General features: G+C 33.4%; 2 protein-coding genes across 2 annotated transcripts; one reads left to right on the forward strand and one right to left on the reverse strand.

Annotated features, from left to right (window-relative positions):
• Positions 1-2309: 2309 nt before the first annotated feature.
• LOC106331199 lies at positions 2310-3564 on the reverse strand. Its single transcript, XM_013769523.1, has 3 exons — positions 3203-3564; positions 2777-3142; positions 2310-2643 (listed from the first exon to the last, which is right to left on the reverse strand). The coding sequence occupies exons 1-3, from the start codon at positions 3562-3564 to the stop codon at positions 2310-2312; spliced, it is 1062 nt and encodes a 353-aa protein (XP_013624977.1).
• An 11446-nt stretch (positions 3565-15010) lies between these two features.
• Positions 15011-18962, forward strand: LOC106331205 (probable pectinesterase 56). Its single transcript, XM_013769528.1, has 4 exons — positions 15011-15124; positions 16449-16713; positions 16798-17484; positions 18778-18962. The coding sequence occupies exons 1-4, from the start codon at positions 15011-15013 to the stop codon at positions 18960-18962; spliced, it is 1251 nt and encodes a 416-aa protein (XP_013624982.1).
• The last annotated feature ends 209 nt before the right edge of the window (positions 18963-19171 follow it).

The raw sequence follows: 19171 nt of genomic DNA on the forward strand, positions 1-19171 counted from the left end.
AAATAAATATTAATATATTAATATAACAAATAGAAATATTCTGAAATATATTAATCTTATCTATATCTTTTAAATTTACAGAATTTTATGTGAACAAAAAATGTATACAACATTATTGCAATTTAAAGAATTCAGAAAGATAACCATTTTTTCTATTTTTTCTTTGTTATTCTTTCATTCTCTATAGTTATTGTTGTCATTTGGTTAGTTTAAAATTCAGGTTCAGAGGAAATTTGAAGCAAACGTTTGTTTTTTTGTTTTCTAGAAAAAGGAAAGAAATAGACCACGGCAAATAGAGGAAAAATGAAAGAAAGAGACCATGGAACTAAAATCAGAAGAGAATGAACTGGAAAAAAAAAGAATAAGAGAATTGAAGAAGTTAAAAGGAGACCATATCGACGAGGCTAAAAACAAGAAATTATTACGCTAAGATTTACATCGGTGAATAAATAATACCAGACTTGTAAACGGTTCAAAAATGGAGATCAAAAGCAATGCCATATATGCTCTGTGAATTGAAAAATAAAAATAAAAAACAGCAAAGTAAGTGGTGATGGCGTTATTTCCGGGAGAGATATTATAGTATTTTTTTAAATGTAGTGAAAATTGTATTGTTTATTTGTTGTTCACTTGTTTTTAGAAAAGTTTTTAACGGATTATTTTCAAAATTATTTATGTTTAAACAAATATTAATTTAGATATTTAAAGTAGATAGTATTGTCATTTTACTTATATATAAGTGTACTTTTCAAAAACAATAAAAGATGGTATAGTTTCCAAAATATAATCCTAATGAAAGTTATTTTTTCAAATTTTCCCTTTAAAATATTATCTATAGAGAAATTAATATAATATCTTTATGGGGCCATAAATATTTTATTCAATTATCGTAAAATCTTTTGATATAAAATAAAAGATAATATAAAATCCCAACTGAACGCTAATATAAGAATTAGACTCAACCTAATTATTGATACCGAAGAAATAATGTATGAAACCGAGTTGTCGATAATCTAGATATTACGTCCATATATTTAAAGATTTAATGTTTAGTTTATGAAAAAAAATTGCAAAATAAGATAAAAACAAAGGAAATTTGCCACTATATAACTAAATTTTTAAAGTATTGTCCCCTTACAACTAAGTCCACAAACCTTGTCCGTATAGAACTAATCATTGTCCGTATAGAACTAATCCCTATTGAATGTACTGTTTTGTCATTTTCTTTACAATATACTTAATAAAATTAAAAAAATTTATATGAATTAAAAATTACAAACTTAATGGAATAAAAATAGGACAAAATATTTCCAAATATCAATCAATCTCGTTCTATATGTCAATTGATTTGTCAATTGATTTGTTTTGTGTTTTCAAACAGAGAAAAAAAGAAAATCATCTTTTTAAGTGGGTGGACGAGGCTCTGCTTGATGAGATTGAAAGGATGGCTGAGCATCAGGCGAGAGTTGATGAGGAAATTGAAGATTTGAGAATTTCCATGAAGAAGATAGTGCAAGAAGAAGTTATGAACCATAAGCATTCGCTTGATGTAGGTTGCGTAGGAACCTTTTTCAGTTTGTTATGTCTCTGGTCCAAATGTGATTGATATTGTAATGGTTCTGATTCAAGTTACATTTTAAAAGATTGAACCAATCTGATTTCTAGTTTTATTGTCGTGTTCAGAACAATGTTGTCAAAAAAACCTATTTTCATAGTCTCTGAAATATTGTATCCAAAAAAACGAGAAACATAACTTTCATAGTCTCTTAAACATACTTTGCATAAATCAAGATGAATAAAACTTGCATAAACAGAACTTGCATAAATCAAGATGAACAAAGCTGAAACATAACATTCATAGTCTCTGAAACAAAACTTGCATAAATCAAGATGAATAAAGCTTGCATAAACAGAACTTGCATAAATCAAGATGAACAAAGCTGAAACATAACATTCATAGTCTCTGAAACAAAACTTGCATAAATCAAGATGAATAAAGCTTGCATAAACAGAACTTGCATAAATCAAGATGAACAAAGCTGAAACATAACATTCATAGTCTCTGAAACAAAACTTGCATAAATCAAGATGAATAAAGCTTGCATAAACAGAACTTGCATAAATCAAGATGAACAAAGCTGAAACATAACATTCATAGTCTCTGAAACAAAACTTGCATAAATCAAGATGAATAAAGCTTGCATAAACAGAACTTGCATAAAGTCTGAAACATAGTAACCCAAAAAACCCGGAAACATAACTTGCATAAATCAACATAAACAAAGCTTGCATGAAACGAACTGAGTATCCTATATTGCTCGATCACATGTTCTCCTATCGTGCCCTCGAATCCCACATCGACTGCATTTACGACCTTTAGAGCCTTGATTTCCTTGTGACGAACGGATCTTATCTTCGGCTGTCTCGTATCTGCGTTTCTTTCTTCTACCTGCAGCTCGTCTAGACTTTGGAGGAAGGACTTTCGTCTGCTCCACATGAGATGGAACAGTCCAAGCATCTTCAGGGACACCAATAAGATTTATGCTTTCTTCATAAGCTGTGTGCCATGACGCAGTAGTGTATATGTCGTCCGTGAGTGTGTGTGCTTGTATTCCAACACTGAAGCCTGCTTTTATGGCGTGCCTGCATGGGATTTTCATCAGATCAAACTTCTCACAAGAACACGTGCGTCTGACCAAGTCAACCATGCAGTCAAAAGTGTCACCTTGAACCAAAAACATGTCATTGCTAATTGGGAAGACCTTAAACTTTTTACTTCTCAATCCTTCTGTCAATCTTCTTCTCCACAACAATGGTCAGTGGCTTCGAGTGCTTAGAACTTAAAGTTCTACATTGGGAAAACCATCGAGTCATCATTTCCCTGATGCTGTCCAATAGAAGTATTACTGGAAACTCTCTAGGCGTACGCAAAGCAGAATTTATCGACTCCGCATGGTTAGTTGTGCTGATATCATACATGTAACCCAGGAATTGACAAAGAGCCCACTTCCTCACATCGGCTTCTATGAGATAATTTCCAATTTCAGGACTAATAGAGTAAATAGCAGTGAACAACTTACGAAAATCAGCAGCTCGATACGCTTTAGAAGCCTTTGAAACCAAACCAGCCACACCTTTCCCACTAAAATATGTTACAACATTATTCAGCAAGTGGTGAATGCAAATTCCGTGATGAGCTTACGGGTACACGTTAGCAATAGCTTTAGCAATTGAGGAACTCCTATCAGACACAAAAGCTAAACTATGCTCGTCAGCAATGACCACATTAAGTTGTCTCATAAACCAGTTCCACGCGAGGTCATTCTCTGAGTCGACAACTCCAAATGAAATAGGATATAAATTCGAGTTTTCATCTAATGAAGTAGCAACCAGTAATACCCCTTTGTATTTTCTCTTCAAGAACGTCCCATCCACAACAATAACTTTCCGAATTGCAGCATAGAAACCGCGAAGACTCTGACCAAAGGAGATGAAGAGGAATATGAATCTCCTTTTAGAATCCCTTTCAAAAGACGTGTGTGACCCTGGATTAGCTTCCCTCATCATGTGCAAGTATTTGTGAATTTTTTTCATAGCCTTCCTCTAGAAGGCCTTTCACTTTGTTGATTGCATACTCACGTGCATCCCATGCCAAAGAGTAGGATATCTCAACTGCATGTTCTGAATGCATATACTGGACTATATCATTAGATCTCGGCCCTTCTTTAGCAGTTTCATACATATGCATAATCAGAGTACCAATTGTTTTTGCTGAACCTGTCCGAACAGAACCGTTCCTTATGGATGGAGCACATGAATGATGAGGTACATACTTTTTGATGATAAAATAAGATGAACCAGTTAAGCCCTCTGCACGAACACGCCAGCTGCAATCATCATCAGCGCAACGAATGTACCATACTTTTTTTATCCGATTTGACAAGCTTATAGTCGAAATTATGTTCCATTGCACATATTTCGAATGCTGCCTTCAAAAGCGTTTTCGAAATAAAATGTTGACCTTCCTTCACAAAATCCACCAAAGAAAAGCGAACCCCATTTCCATTGCTCTTCTCTTTGTCACACCATTCAACCTCTTCTTGTGAATCCATAGTTTAGATAGAAACAAAAACTAGAGAAGAAGAAAAAAGAAGAAGGAATCGTGATAGACAACGATGAAGAAGACCACAATTTAGGAAAAATAACAATTAAAAAAGGAAAAAAAAATATTTAAAAGATTTAGAGAATATTTCATAACCGTTTTTAGCAAGATTTTCGGATTTTGTTTACTAACTGTTAAAGAACTTGCATTCTACCAATTCAGAAAATATAATAATAAGTAGGACGTAGTATACTACTGTCGTAGATATAAAGACATGTTGTAGATTGTATTTTCTGGCGTGGTTGATAAAAAGGAAATGTTTAGATTATATTTTCTAGCGTGGTTGATGAGATGACATTGTTTAGTGTTTTAAATCTACCTGAAATATAGAGCATAGAGGAAATGGTGAATTTCATATTCTGCCTTAGTAGTTGAATACATTTTCGTTATAATGCGCAGCCTACATGCTTTAGAACATTGTGTGTCTTTTAGATTACATATTATAAACCGCCGTAGATGGTAGATATGGTTTACTAGCACATTTAACCAATTTTTTAAATTATTATTGAACATCTTTTGATGTCAAAAATATTTTTCTCAAGCTCAACAAAAATAAAGGCTGCCAATGGTATTCAAACCCACTACCCTTGCTTAGTTTACCAAGCAGTTTAACCATCGGAGCTACTTAGAACATTTACAAATTGGCCGACGATTATCTATATGTTATTAGCTGCCGGAAGCTGATGCTTCCATTGCTTCTGCCCAGGGCCGCTACCCATTGCTTCTACCCAGGGCCGCTACTGCATGCACATGCTTGTCTACATTAAGTTAACTATTTTTTCATATTTTTTTGCTTTGTAAAAAAATTTATATGAATTTTTATATACAAAAAGGATAGTCAATGTCCAAATGTGACAAACGTTAATTTTGTTCTAAGGAGACAATACTTTAGAGATTTAGTTCCTGACAAATTTCCCTAAAAACAATTTGGTCAACATCTTATCGTCAGTATAAAACAATCCTAACCACTATATAGCAAACACGCATTATGGAAGCTGCTTATTCATTTAATACAAAGCGCCTGACTAAACCCTTATATTCGGTGGCATTACTTCCATGTCACGCTACTACACTGTCCTCATGTTCACGGATTCCATTTAATTTGGTATAGATTTTGCTAATATGAGCCTTGTATTTTACCTTATATCTCTGAATCTTCTTCACTCATCATATCAACAATATCAGGAAGCTTATAGCCGTATGTTAATTACATAAAGAAAAATGATTCATACTAAGATACTCAACGTCGGCATAACGAGCACATTGTCTATATGACTATATGCATCCATCTGTGCATATCTATTGTGAAGAAAATACCGAATTTTCAAACATTACCAGTAGTTTACGTGTAGGAATGTCTTTCGTTCCACTTGGTGAACTTTTTGATTACATGTCGCTCACAAAAACAAAAACACTAAATAACATTTTGCTTATCAGTATTATAAGAAAGTCATCACAGAAGTAAATCAAATCAACGAGAAAAATTGATTACATGCCCCTAAATCCAACCTATATTAGCGAACTACCTCTTCTTTTTTAAACTCATTTCCATTCCGAAAATACCTTACTCTTTAGTCTCTCCTTTCGTGTATAGCTGCTGGTGTAATACGTCAGCCTACCAGATATGTGTATAAGAATTGTGTTAGACAAATGATTTTATTTTACCAGATATGTGTATAAGAATTGTGTTAGACGAATGATTTTATTTTATTTTTCTATCTCTTTTTCTTTCTCATTCTCTCTCTTATCTCTTTACTCTTTATCATTTTCCCTTGTAATTTTCCTTCCTCTTCTCTCATTTACACGAACTATATTCTATATTTTCTAATTTCAATTTCTGATTATTATGACAATCTCTAAAAATTCACATTCAGTTCACTTTGAAATTTTACTATATTTTCATCAACCCATTTTTAATTTTAACTATCTCCAACTATAAATATCTGTGGTAAAACACAAGTTTTATCCAAATCTCTCAAAATTCTGTTCTAAAAGTTTGGTAATGATTTTTTTTACCAATGATCTTTGGAAAGTTTAAAACCTCTTCCAAACGAAAAAGCCATGTGAAAAAGGAAAGGGAGTGAATACATTTCTCACAAACTTATCCAGACGGCAAATTTTTTGAAGTAAGTAAGATGTTATAAAATATTTATTATTAATTGCTACATAATTTATTAGCTGATTTATGTTTTGGTAAATGGTTTGTCGATTTATATATTATTTCATACATAGTTTGTTAGTTAATAAATTGGTTGATACATGGTTTGCGAATTGATACATTTTTTTGATAAATTGTTTGTTATCTGATAAATTATTTTTTACATGGTACATGTTGTTTTAGCTTATACATAGTTCGATATCAAATTATTGATAAATGGTTGGTATGCTACATAGACTTGTTGTTATCTGATAAAATATTTGTTACCTAGTACATGTTCTGTTACTTGATATATAATTTTATATAACAATTGATAGATGGTTTGTTACATGATACATGTTATGTTAGCTAATATATAATTTGGTATCTGGTACATGTTATGTTAGATCGTATATAACACTATGTATTAGCGGTTACAAATTACATTAGCTGAAACCTTTACGTATTGTCATCGTTGTTAGATAGGTCGGAAGATCCCTCAAATATATTCATTTTCATATGCTCGGAGTTTCTCTAGTTTTTGAGACTAATGAAGAGACATTTGTAGGACATATATCTTTTTAGCGAAGCTATACATATCATATAGAAATGAGTTAGCCATATTGTTATATCGTGGTGGATAGATAGTTTGTTTGGTCGTTGCGAAGAGAGATAATTTTTCCTAGTAATCATTTTTATATTGTTATAACCATATTGTTAATTATTATTTTTCCATTAGTTTCTCTTTGTAAATTACAGTTTTTTATCTTTAATAATATAGTAGTAAATATGAATATAAATTATGTGGCTAAAAATGCTCCAGCTGTAAACTTATAACTTCCAACACCACTATAATCAGCTAACACATTCTTTTTGTTTTCTACAGCGTGTCAGAATTTACAGCAGAAGCTTTCATCATTACAGAGGGGCAAAATTGTCTAATCATGACTTAATGCCATATACTAGACCATTAACATCAATCAATATGTAATTAACAAATATAAGCTTCCATTGGATATATTTAGCTAATCGTCTCTAAATCAACAACAAAAGAAAGAATAAAAGCTTCCATATACTCGACTTCTTTTTATTTATTTATTTTATTCTTCTAAATTTAGAATCATTGCACGGCCATTAATGTTTAGATACAAATACAATACAACCACTTATATTTGAAAGTTCTCACAAATTCAACCTCTCATTCTTATTTTTCTAGTTTCTTACTCTATGTGAGCTAATAATATAGAAGCACTCGGTGATTTAGCATTGCTTAAACGGTGGTAGCTTTACAGCTACAACTGATTGTTTGATTTGCATCAATAGTATGTCGTTAGGAAATAAACTTTGAGGGTTTCTACATACCTACTTACAAGTTTAGGCACTAAAATCATAAGACTTTTAAAAGTATGGGTTTAAAAGGCAAATTAATGTCATAGAATGATAGAACTGGGGCCTATTGAATGTTGAACCCAGCTACAAACGCGAAGCCGTAATTAGAGATTGTAGAACCGGTTCGCGACTCCGAACAAATATCATTGAACCGGGTCATATTCATGTAATTACCAATATTAAATAAAATACTTAGTTCAATACAACCCCTTAGATATTTATGGAAGACGCATGAGCTCCATAAAGAGAGAGAGAGAACTCACGTTCACACCGGGATTCATATAGTCGCCAGCCCTGAGACGAGGAATCGGACTCAGAGTGCTGCCAACCTCCGATGGTCAAAATCTCACGTCAACGAATTCACCAAAAGATTTTGACTGATTTTAATTAAATTCTTGACCGACCCAAACCGGTGGTTTGAACATTGAATCGGGTCGAATATTACGATTTGGACCGGGTATTTTTAAAGTCAACGTTCGATCGCAGAATTTGGTGTGATACTTTCCATATTTGTGTTGTTTTACTTCCTTCAAAATAAATGTAAATTTGCAAATTTTGCTAGCAGAATTATTTAATTATGGCACATTACCTATTTAGCAACTAGTACTACGGCAACAAAGGAAATAAAATAAAACAAAATCCGTGAATGTGAATATTTAGCAAAGATTTAATTCGTTTCACGAAAAAAGAAGCAAGTCAGTCGACTGTCGACCTAAATAAATCCTCATAAGTTGTCCAACTTTGGCAGCCACACCTTTAACATTAACATTGGCTCTACGCTTGCAACGGCGTCTACTTGTAGGGACGAGCTGTTAAATTTCAAGGCTAGTCCTCCAGAGCTCTTTAAGGAGAAACAACCCGGTATAATAATGTAGACCTTATGGTCACGCAATAAATCAATCGATCCTAAGATTATATGGTAGCAGAGATAGCTAGATCAAAATTTAGCGCGTGAGAGTCTCTTTTCAAAGAGAGTTCCTTTCTCCTTAAACACCAAGAAAGATGAGTGACCGAAATCCTCCATCGAAGAATCCAAGCCGAAAGAGAGTTAGTTACTTTCCCCATATTATCTGCATCCGTCGGACATTCCGGGAACAAATCTCTTCTGTACAACTCAGTGAACTCACATGGGAACAGCTAATTCCCTCTTTTTGCACTCTCTTTTTGCACTATAAATAGTTTCCCATATACATTATGTCCTAATTAACTCAAAAATTAGACCTCATGTGAACGTATATGACGAGCTTCACTATCCACGAATAGATTGTTACTCTATTTTTAAGCGTAAGTGTCGCATGTTAATAAAAACCACAGTTTGGCCGACTGGTCTTAGATTCTGGTCCGAAATGTTTTTTTTTTCTTAAATAGATCGTAAAGAATGTCAAACAGGTTAATCCATCTCATCCCGTCCCGTACCGCAGCAGGCTCGTCTTCGAGCGGGTCACGGCTGGTCAGGCCCACGCGGACTGCAGTCCTCAAAATGGCTGACCAAACCCGTACCGCAAAATATATAGGCCTTTGCGGATCGGCCCGCGGGACATATAATTACAAACAGACATATGGCTCCTGAACGGTTCAAGACATGATTCATGACGCTTTATCAGTTTCATGACGCATCAGTAAGTGAGTTTAGTCGATGATTGGACTGGATAAAGCAATACACTTGTTAGTTGAAGATTTTAATTGGATCAAAACACTAGTTTATTTACTTTTGTTAAACTCTAAACATTTTAAAAATAAATAATACTTTAGTTGCTGAATCCAAATATTATAACTCATAAGTTCATAACAAATGCTTTAGTTTAATGAATCCAAAATTAAATAAAACCAATACCGAATCAAATATGCTAATCCCAAAAATAAATAAAAAGAAAATAGTATCAATCACACTTCTTGTTCTTCATCTTTATCACCAACAAGCGACAAAAAAATGGAGATTTATCTCCTTCACCATCAACTTCATCTTCTGCGAATAAGAATAATAGAAGTTAGTTAAAAATATATATGAACAACAAAACTATGAAGAACCCATTGTGGGAACTATATCTTCTTCTTCGGTGGAAAGAGAGTTTTCAAATTTCTTATGATGACTCGAAGAAGCTTCACCGGTGCAAATCGAAGGCGCTTGGGAGACCGGAAGCATCATCGACCCTGAAACCACCGTCACCGGAGCTACATAACGTCGAATCGCCCTCTCTCTCTGTTTTAGGTGAAAGAAGAAATGGGGATTTAGGGTTGCGGGTCTTCAAAATCCCGCAGGTTGACTTCTAGCCCATCCCGCTTTCGACCCGTTCTGCTTTCGACCCGTCCCGTTTTTGACCCGTCCCGCTTTGAATCCGTCCCGCAATTTTGCGGGCTTACAAAATGGAGGCCTAATCCTGTTCCGCAGCAAGCTTTTACGGGCCAGGCCCGCGGTCCAGCTCCTTGGTTGACATCCCTAATCGTGACACTTGAAACATTCTCGCTTCTTCACTCTTCCAGTGAGTAAGTTGCACCCATTTATATTCCAAATCCAATTGGCGAGATGGATATATGTGTGTTTTACTTCTCCGTCCACTGAGAATATATGTAACCAAGTTTCAAACTGAGTTTTAAACATTTAAAATGTGGAGAATTCACATCCACTGAAAAGTGTAAAAAGCAGATCTATAATTTTTATTATCATATAGTGCTCTTTCTAAAGAAAATCTCATTTGCGTAAAGAAATAATCAAAGAATTTTATTATATTAGTTTTCTATTATTATATTAATTTTCCTTTATATGTAACAGATTGTTAAAAAAAAAAAACAAATTGGTTTGATATTAACAGTCATGTCCGATATATGCATGGATAATTATACATATCCTTTATTGATGGTCTTAATAAATATTTTTCCCGGACCATAGTTTCACATTAGTTTTCAAGTTTGTGTTTGAAAAGTATAATACCGCTAAAGAATATAATTAGATACAGTATTTAACATATTATTCTCAAAACTTCAGTAGGAAAACTTGCCTCAATATAAATGTATGAGAAGGTATATTACCGTGTGTATGAACTATACATTTAAATGTTATCATATATAAATTTTGAACAGAAAGTGAAAATGATTTAATTTCAGTTGCAAGAATTGAACTAGAAAAACAAATAACCATCTTTTTGGTCTTAGGAGACATTAAAGAAAATATTGGAGCAAAGTCTTTACAAATAGCCAAAATAAAATATGTGAATATAAATTTTTTGGGGAAAAAAGAAAGATCAGAAGGTAAGTAAGGATAATATTTTTATCAAAAAAAAAAAAAAAACTAAGGATAATATAACTAAATAAGTGCTACAAAATCGAAAACGGGTATGTAACAGTGTACGGAGGGGCGCATCGAAAAGGAAAGAGTTCAAGGAAAGTGTACGGAGGGGCGTATCAAACTATTTTATATTTCTAAAATAATCAGTTGAAGTCTTCTTGTTTTTTTGGTTTTAGTATTAAGGTTGATGTCTTCTTGGCGAGCACACTATTCAAATTAACAAAACAAAAAGATTATTAGATTGTATTTTACCAAAATAAATATTTTTCTTAAAATTGAACAAAAAATATGCAACGATCTTAGTTACTACTCCTTTTTTTGGAACTCTAAAAAAATTATCTTTAATGGCCCGAGAGGAAAAATATGGTGGTGTTTAGGGGTGGGCGTTCGGATACCCATTCGGGTTCGGGTCGGGTACTTCGGATTTTCAGATATTTCGGTATAGGGATATAGAACCCGTTCGGGTAATTCTGTACTTCGGGTCGGGTTCGGGTATTTTTAGTTCGGGTTCAGTTATTTCGGATCAGGTTTCGGATATTAAGATTTTAAAAGAAAAAAAATTCATTTTTAAGTTTCTTATATTTAAAAATATAGATTTCACTTAACTGATTTATTTTTATTTTTTTATAGATTGAATGATTAATAGATTTAGAAATAACATCTCAAAAACAAATATATATTAATTTGGCTATTGTTTTTAAACTTTGGATGAACTTTTTGTTAATACAAAAAAAAATTTGATATACATTTTAAATGAATATCAAATCACTTTCTCCATAATTATAGATTTTTTTTTTTTTTTTTTTTTTTTTTTTTTTTTTTTTTTTTGTCACTGGGTTGCTCTCTGGAATCCCGGAGGAGTCGAACCCGGGTGCCTTGGGATCCAGTTCACTCTAGTGTTACCACTAGGCTATTCTGTCCCGGCCCATAATTATAGATATACTATATAATTTTGAAGTATGCGTAACATTAATATAAATATTTTAAATAAAATGAGAGATGTAAACTAGAAATATAAAGGTAAGTATACATATGTTCGGTTATCTTCGGATATCCATTCGGGTTTGGATATTACCCGTTCGGGTTCGGATATCCAATCTTTCCTAACTTAATATATGTTCGGGTATTTTGCTACTTCGGTTCGGATTTTGGTTCGGGTTTTTCGGGTCGGATTCGGATGCGGCTTCGGATATCGGGTAAAGTGCCCACTCCTGAGTAGTGTTAATCGATAAAACGTTACGACCGTAGCAAAAAAACTGGTTATTAGACAAAACCGAATCCTTAATCCAAAGAAAATAAAAGAAGCACAATGGTTTATTGTTATACCAGTTTACATATGAAGCTGATTTGAAGGGATAATTTTGCAAGCTGGTTATTAACAACATATATATATAAGTATATATGAAGGAATATTTCTTTTGTCTACCTCAGTACGACTTGAAGTCAACATTATATTTCTTCTAGTCCTTGACATATGTTTTTATTTTAATACGCTTATTTCTGAAAGTCTTAGCAAACAATTCAGAATTAGAATGTGAAAATGAATATGTTGAAAAGCTGCATGTGATTACCTCTATACCTTTTGTTTTTCGTTTATTGTCTGCTGACGTTGGAATGATCAGAGACCACATTAGAGAGTTTTAGTTTTTAGCAGTTTAGGGGTTGAATAAAACTATAAAAGAGAATAGATGTTGACAGGGAATCTTTATTAATGTTATTACGACACAAATTAAATTAATTGCTTTACTGCAGTAAAACAACGGTTTTTTTTGGCTAAACAAGTTCTTATCAGATTATAGTGATATTTACCAAACTTTGTAATTTTTGTAATCAAAATATTCTTTTCTTTTTATAAATTATATATACTTGATTTGAAAAAAGAAGCAAAAACTGTTTGAGAAACATTAATCAATAAATTGTCGTATGTAAATTATCTTTTTATCCTTATTAAAATTCAGAAATAGAAGACTCTAGCTATATACGTTGTCTATATAAACTATCTATAGGTCTCATCACTACCAATTGCGTTTTCTGTAAATAAAACATTTACTGGCAATAACACTAGACACAAAAATTTATGCATAAAACTACAGATGATCCAAATTTGAACCTGAATATTTTTACAATTGAGAATTTATTTAATTGGGTACACATAATGCGGCGGCATCCATTGCTCTTCGTTTAGGTGACATAACTTTATAAAAATATAGTTTAAAAAATAAAAATAAAATAATTAATAATATAAACCCTTTAACAAAAAAAAATTACCGGATGACTAAGAAATTGGAAAAGTTAACAATAAGGAAAACTAAAACAGAAGAACTGGTGAACATTTTAAGTATATACCTATGCTACTGCATAAATTAGTCATACATCATAACATAAAGAATTTACATTAATCTACGAAAATAGGTGTCAGTGGTCCATTCTCTGCGTTTCATTAAAGCACCGGTAATGATAAATCATAAATCTACTATACTCATCGTATACGGTTAGTATTATCCATTTGATTTTCCATTCCATAAGGATTCTTCAAGAAGTGCTTAAAATGTTGTTAGAAGTAGCTTAAAATCTAGCAGTCGATTAGTTGGATAGCGCCGCTTAGATTAAAAATAGTGCGTAATTAGTATATGCAAGAAACATATGCTTTATATTATTGCAAGCTGACCATTACTTATATAGTTATATAGTTATATTTCTTTTTGTAAGGCACACAAATTATCGTTTAGGCATGTTTTATCAAAGTTTGTTTGAGGAATTATATATAATGAGACGGATCGTTTCAGAGGTGAAACGGTACCATAACTGATCGTTGGAAATATAGAGAGGTGAAGATGAAAAGTTTCAGAATTTTTTTTATAAGCTAAAATGGTAACGCTTCGGTTTATCGGTGAAGATAGAGTACTATAAAAATCCTAGATACGTACAAAAAAGATTTAGCCCACTTATAAGTTTTATTGGGACAAAATGCGGATTTTACTAAATAGGTTTCGATGATCAAAGTTACACGTGAGTATTGAAACATTACAGTTATGTGTGAGATTCACTATAAAAAATCTTTCATAAATATATATTAGTTTCGGTAATCAATGTACAAAGTATCATTTAGTTCAGTGGTATAAATGTTGGTGTTTATATCACAGTAACCCGGGTTCGAGCCACAAATTTAACATTTTTTCATACTTTTTAAAAGTGGAGTCCATTTACCTGCTGACATGTCGCATCAGAAATGATGAAACTGGCTCATTATTATAATGTAGATTATCAATTTATCATTCACAAACATGAAAATTTGTGTGTCAATCATTATAGATTTTAGGATGGGGAAAAGTAATCAAACCCGTAATCCGCGTCTGACCAAAAATACCGAACCGATTTATAAACATAACTGAACGGATCCTGTTGGGCGATATTTTGTTTATCACATTACATATATTCAAATTCCACCCAAACGAATACATGAAAGCCTCTATGAACATAATCCAAATCAAAAATCCAAAAATTTCGAACCAAATTTTTTATTAAAAAAAAAAAAATAAAAACCGGAAAAATAAAATATCCGGAAAAATTCAAACCCAAAAACTGAAAGAAGTCGAGAACATTAAATCTGTGTAAACCCGACCTGATTTTTAAAATTTTCCAAATAGGATTTAAACTTAATTATGCGGTCGAAAACTCAAAACCCTTATGAATCTGAATCAACCCAACCCTTCTAAATATAATCACAGAAAATTCAGTACCGTCTATTTCTTTTTCTTGCATGCATGCAAAATATAGTATTAAGTATTCCAATAACATTTGAATACGATTTTATAATAATGTGTCATAAGTATTTTTTTGTATAATAATTAAGTATTTTCGTACGTTAATATCATAATATGTATGTTATACTTATACCTGTATATAAAGCCTACTTAATACAGCTTTAACAGTTTTCACAAGTTATATACAGGTATAGTATAACCTATGCTACTATATATATGTGTAAGTACCAAACCCTTCATCTTTCACATTTCCACTTCTTATTCTCTCAAAAGAGATGTTCTTAAGCGCCAAACCCTTAATCTTTCTCATGATCTTCACAAGTTGCTTAGCTTTGGCGGTCGATGAATTTCCTTCATGGATCGAGAAGAACACACTCCACGCTTCCAAGGTAATAAAATGATCTTATTCTACATATTAATAAACCCTTCCATGTGTGATGTGCTAATGAATTGAGTTTCTTCTGCTCGTTTTGATATGAGATTTCTCGTGGCCATTTTACAAAAAAAAAAAAAACTTGGAAGCCATTAAGAATTTTTTTTCGTCAATGACGAGGGCAAATTATAGAGAGTCTAGGCCCATTATAAAGAACCGACGAATATGTTATTGTATCACATAAAAATTCCTTTCAAAGCAAACTGTTTCTCGCCATATCTGTCTGTCTTGTCTTTGTTTCAATGTCTTCTCCTTTGCTTCTTGATAATCTCTGAAAACTAGGAACTCTGTGTTTTTATGAGCTTGAAGACAAAGCAAAGAAAATCAGAGCAGTGTGATAGTTTTGGTAATTAATTAACTAAAAAGGGTAAAGACTTGTTTATTAGTTGTACATCGCTTTCTCAGTGACTTCATAAAACTATAACTTTTTCGTATATTAAAATTTAACTTATTTCTTATTCAATTTTTCATTAAAAAACTGTAATTGAAGTTACTTATAAGTTTTAAGTTCATTAAACATTAATACGCAAAACTTAAATTTTCAACAAGTAGGAGTCAAAGCTGAGGTCACTAACTAGTTCACGGTATACTTGAGGTACGAATTTATATTACACTAAGCTCATTGTATAAGCACTAGTAGAACACAAAACTGATTTAAGTTTGTTGTATAAGCGCTTGTTGTTGCACTCACAGAGGTAACAAGTTGTTGATGTTTCACGTTTTGGCTAAGCCTCTTTACTCAAGATCGAGCGTCAACTGCTATTGTGGAGAGTCGAGCTGCAATATGCCTCTTTTCAACTAGATAATCTTGTTCCTTAAGACAGTTGGTCTTGTATCTCTGATGAGATTTATAAACCCATTAGTGTTCCACAGTAGTACATCAGGAGAGTCATTAAGAGTTATTGTTTATGAGATACTGCCATAACCTGTTTCACTGGATTTGATCTTGCAGGGGAGATTTTAATATTATCAATATAATCATCATGCAAAGTAAAAATGATGTGGTAGTATGTTTTGAAATTTTCCTCGACAGATAAATCTTCAATTTTGGTTGTTCTGCTTCTATTGACTTTAACTAGCTGATCAAACTGGTTATTGTTTTGAGATACTGCCATAACCTGTTCCATTTGATTTGATCATGCATGATAAACTTATGTGGTAATATGTTTTGAAAATTTTGTCAATAGTAGATTTGTGTTGAAGTCTGATAACAGATGCTTCAATTGACTTTGACTAGCTGATCAAACTTATAATTGTTTCTTTGTGAAACTACTCTGTAGGTACTCAAGATGAACGCCAACCTTGTCGTGGCAAAAGATGGTTCTGGTGACTATGTGACCGTAAAGGAGGCGGTTGGAGCTGCTCCGGAGAATAGCCCCAAGCGATTTATCATCTACATCAAACAAGGGGTTTACTCGGAGATTGTTGAGATTGGTGTTACAAAAACAAACATCACCTTTGTTGGAGATGGCCAGGATTCGACCATACTCACTGGGAGTCTTAACAAGAAAGACGGTGTTAAAACATTCTCCTCTGCCACAGTTGGTATTGTTCCTTTTCCCTGTCCTTTTTAGCCAAACCATTCTTCATATGCAATTTTTGATTTTTGTTTGGATTTTTGTTCTGCAGCCGTTAATGGAGACGGATTTGTGGCTCAAGATCTCTGCTTTCAGAACACTGCGGGGCCCTCAAAGTCTCAGGCCGTAGCACTACGTGTGAGTGCTGAAAGAGCCGTCATATATCGCTGCCGCATCGACGGTTATCAAGACACTCTCTACGCTTTTAGTGGAAGCCAGTTATACCGCGAGAGCTACATCACCGGAACAGTTGATTTTATATTCGGGCATGCATCGGCTGTGTTCCAGTACTGTCAAATAGTGGCACGAAAGCCAGATCAAGGACAGAGCAATATGGTGACGGCTCAGAACCGCGACAACCCAAGCGAAAACTCAGCATTTACATTACAGCGGTGCAACATAACCGCAAGTGCCGATCTTGCTCCTATCAAGTCAACAGTGAAGACGTATTTGGGTCGTCCTTGGGGTGTTATGTCAACGGTAGTTGTTATGGAGTCATTCATAGATGATCATATCGACCCTGCTGGTTGGTATCCATGGGACATCGGCAAAGAACCTTCACCTTCTATATACTATGGGGAGTTTGATAACTATGGTCCTGGAGCAAACACAAGTGAACGTGTGACATGGAAAGGATTTAGGGCAATACAAGATCCAAAGGAAGCTGAACGGTTTACAGTTGGTCAACTGATACATGGGGAGTTGTGGCTGAATACTACTGGAGTTCCGTATGAAACCGGTCTCTGGTTACTTTATAGTATAAGGATATATGCTTATAATATGCTTACTTTAATTGTTTACAATATATGCTTAGTTGTGGCTGAATTCTACTGGAGTTGTGATTATTCGTACTTTAATTGATGACTTATTAGGTTATTATTTAAATATAAATGACTTGGTGGTTGATATATAACAGCATATCATCGTTCGTGTTGTTTGTTTGATCGAGTACATGTTTGTCAAAGCATAACTAATGTTGTGGTACATGTTTGTCAAAGCATAACTAATGTTGTGGTAAGAAAACTTGGACCCAAGCCATATAAATACTTAGTTGTAAAGTAATCTGTAAACAGAATGTGACCAACCAATGTTGTCAAAGCATAACTAATGTCGTGGTAAGAAAACTTGGACTCAAGCCATAGAAATAGTACTTAGTTGGAAACTGAAGAAACCAAATGCCCATCAGAGATTCAGAGAAAAAGGAGAAAATCAGAGATGTATCTTTAGTACAGATACAATAACTAAGTGAGAATCATTTCCTTACAAATGTGTCTTACAAGAACATAATGAAACGTAAGTATAAGTGGAAGTAACAAATATCACACATCTTGAAATGAAGCAAAGGATGAGAACACAACAAGGGTTGACGATCTATTTCCCCCTGAGAAGTATCATATATCACTAGATACACACAGACTTTTGACCCCGTTCTATTTCCCTAAAGTTCGAATCCCATATCCCCCAATTCGAAAGATCGAGTTCTTTTCCCCCATACCGTCGAATTTAATGGTTTACTTGGGTGACCCAGTATGGAACCAAAATAAACCCATTTTAAACATAACCAAACCCAGTTGAAAACCCGACCCTAGTCTTTAAAAACCCTGATTCCTAAAACAAGTAAAGTAACGAACTCTAACAAAATCGAATTGGGGAAATTGATTTGTGGGAGAGATAAGAGAAATTGAAAGATGAGTGATGTTTCTGGAGCTTCAAGTGGGTCGTCAATGGTGCGTTCAAGGAAAAGGGTCGTGGGTGTCCCAAAATAGTGTTGGTGCGGATATGAAATCTCGACTTTGATGTCAAGATCAGACAATAATCCGTATCGTCGTTACCATAGGTGTTCTTATGCTGTTTCAAAAAAGGTAATGCTTACTCTTATTGATTTGATTGTGCAATAACTCAGATTCTAACTTGGTCGATCGATTTTAGCTAGAGAATGATAATCATTTCTTCAAGTGGGTGGATGAGGCATTGTTAGAAGAGATTAATGTTCTGAAGAACAAAATGAGTAATCTTGAATAATTGGTGAAAGAATTTATGATGGAACGAGGAGAAGGTGAGAAGAAGGTATTTGAGAAGATGGAGATGAAGCTAAAGACAGAGCTTTTCGACAAGATGGATGAAGTGTTAATGGAAGCGAAATGGAGCATGAAAAAGATGTGTGCTGGTGTTGTAATAGCTTGTATTGTTGGGTTTGTCATCATTAAGCTTGTGTGATGGATTTCATTTCGATAAATGTTGTTTAATGCTATGAAGTAGTATGTTCTTGTACTTGACTTTTTATGTTGTTTAATGAAATTTTTGGTATTTTCATACATGAGAATGGTACTAAAACATGATGACAACACAAACAAATCCGAAAAATTCTTGGTTATAACCTACATGATCGAGTCATGTCCTTACATAAAGAAGAAAACACCAAAATA

This window comes from Brassica oleracea, chromosome C1, assembly GCF_000695525.1.
Source record: "Brassica oleracea var. oleracea cultivar TO1000 chromosome C1, BOL, whole genome shotgun sequence".
NCBI lineage: Eukaryota > Viridiplantae > Streptophyta > Magnoliopsida > Brassicales > Brassicaceae > Brassica > Brassica oleracea.

Coding starts and splice junctions, on each gene's coding strand:
- LOC106331199 (XM_013769523.1), bottom strand. CDS start 3,564: ATGAGGGAAGCTAATCCAGGGTCACACACGTCTTTTGAAAGGGATTCT. Junction 3,143..3,202: donor GCTATTGCTAACGTGTACCC/GTAAGCTCATCA, acceptor AACATATTTTAG/TGGGAAAGGTGTGGCTGGTT. Junction 2,644..2,776: donor ATTGACAGAAGGATTGAGAA/GTAAAAAGTTTA, acceptor AATCCCATGCAG/GCACGCCATAAAAGCAGGCT.
- LOC106331205 (XM_013769528.1), top strand. CDS start 15,011: ATGTTCTTAAGCGCCAAACCCTTAATCTTTCTCATGATCTTCACAAGT. Junction 15,125..16,448: donor ACACACTCCACGCTTCCAAG/GTAATAAAATGA, acceptor ACTACTCTGTAG/GTACTCAAGATGAACGCCAA. Junction 16,714..16,797: donor ATTCTCCTCTGCCACAGTTG/GTATTGTTCCTT, acceptor TTTGTTCTGCAG/CCGTTAATGGAGACGGATTT.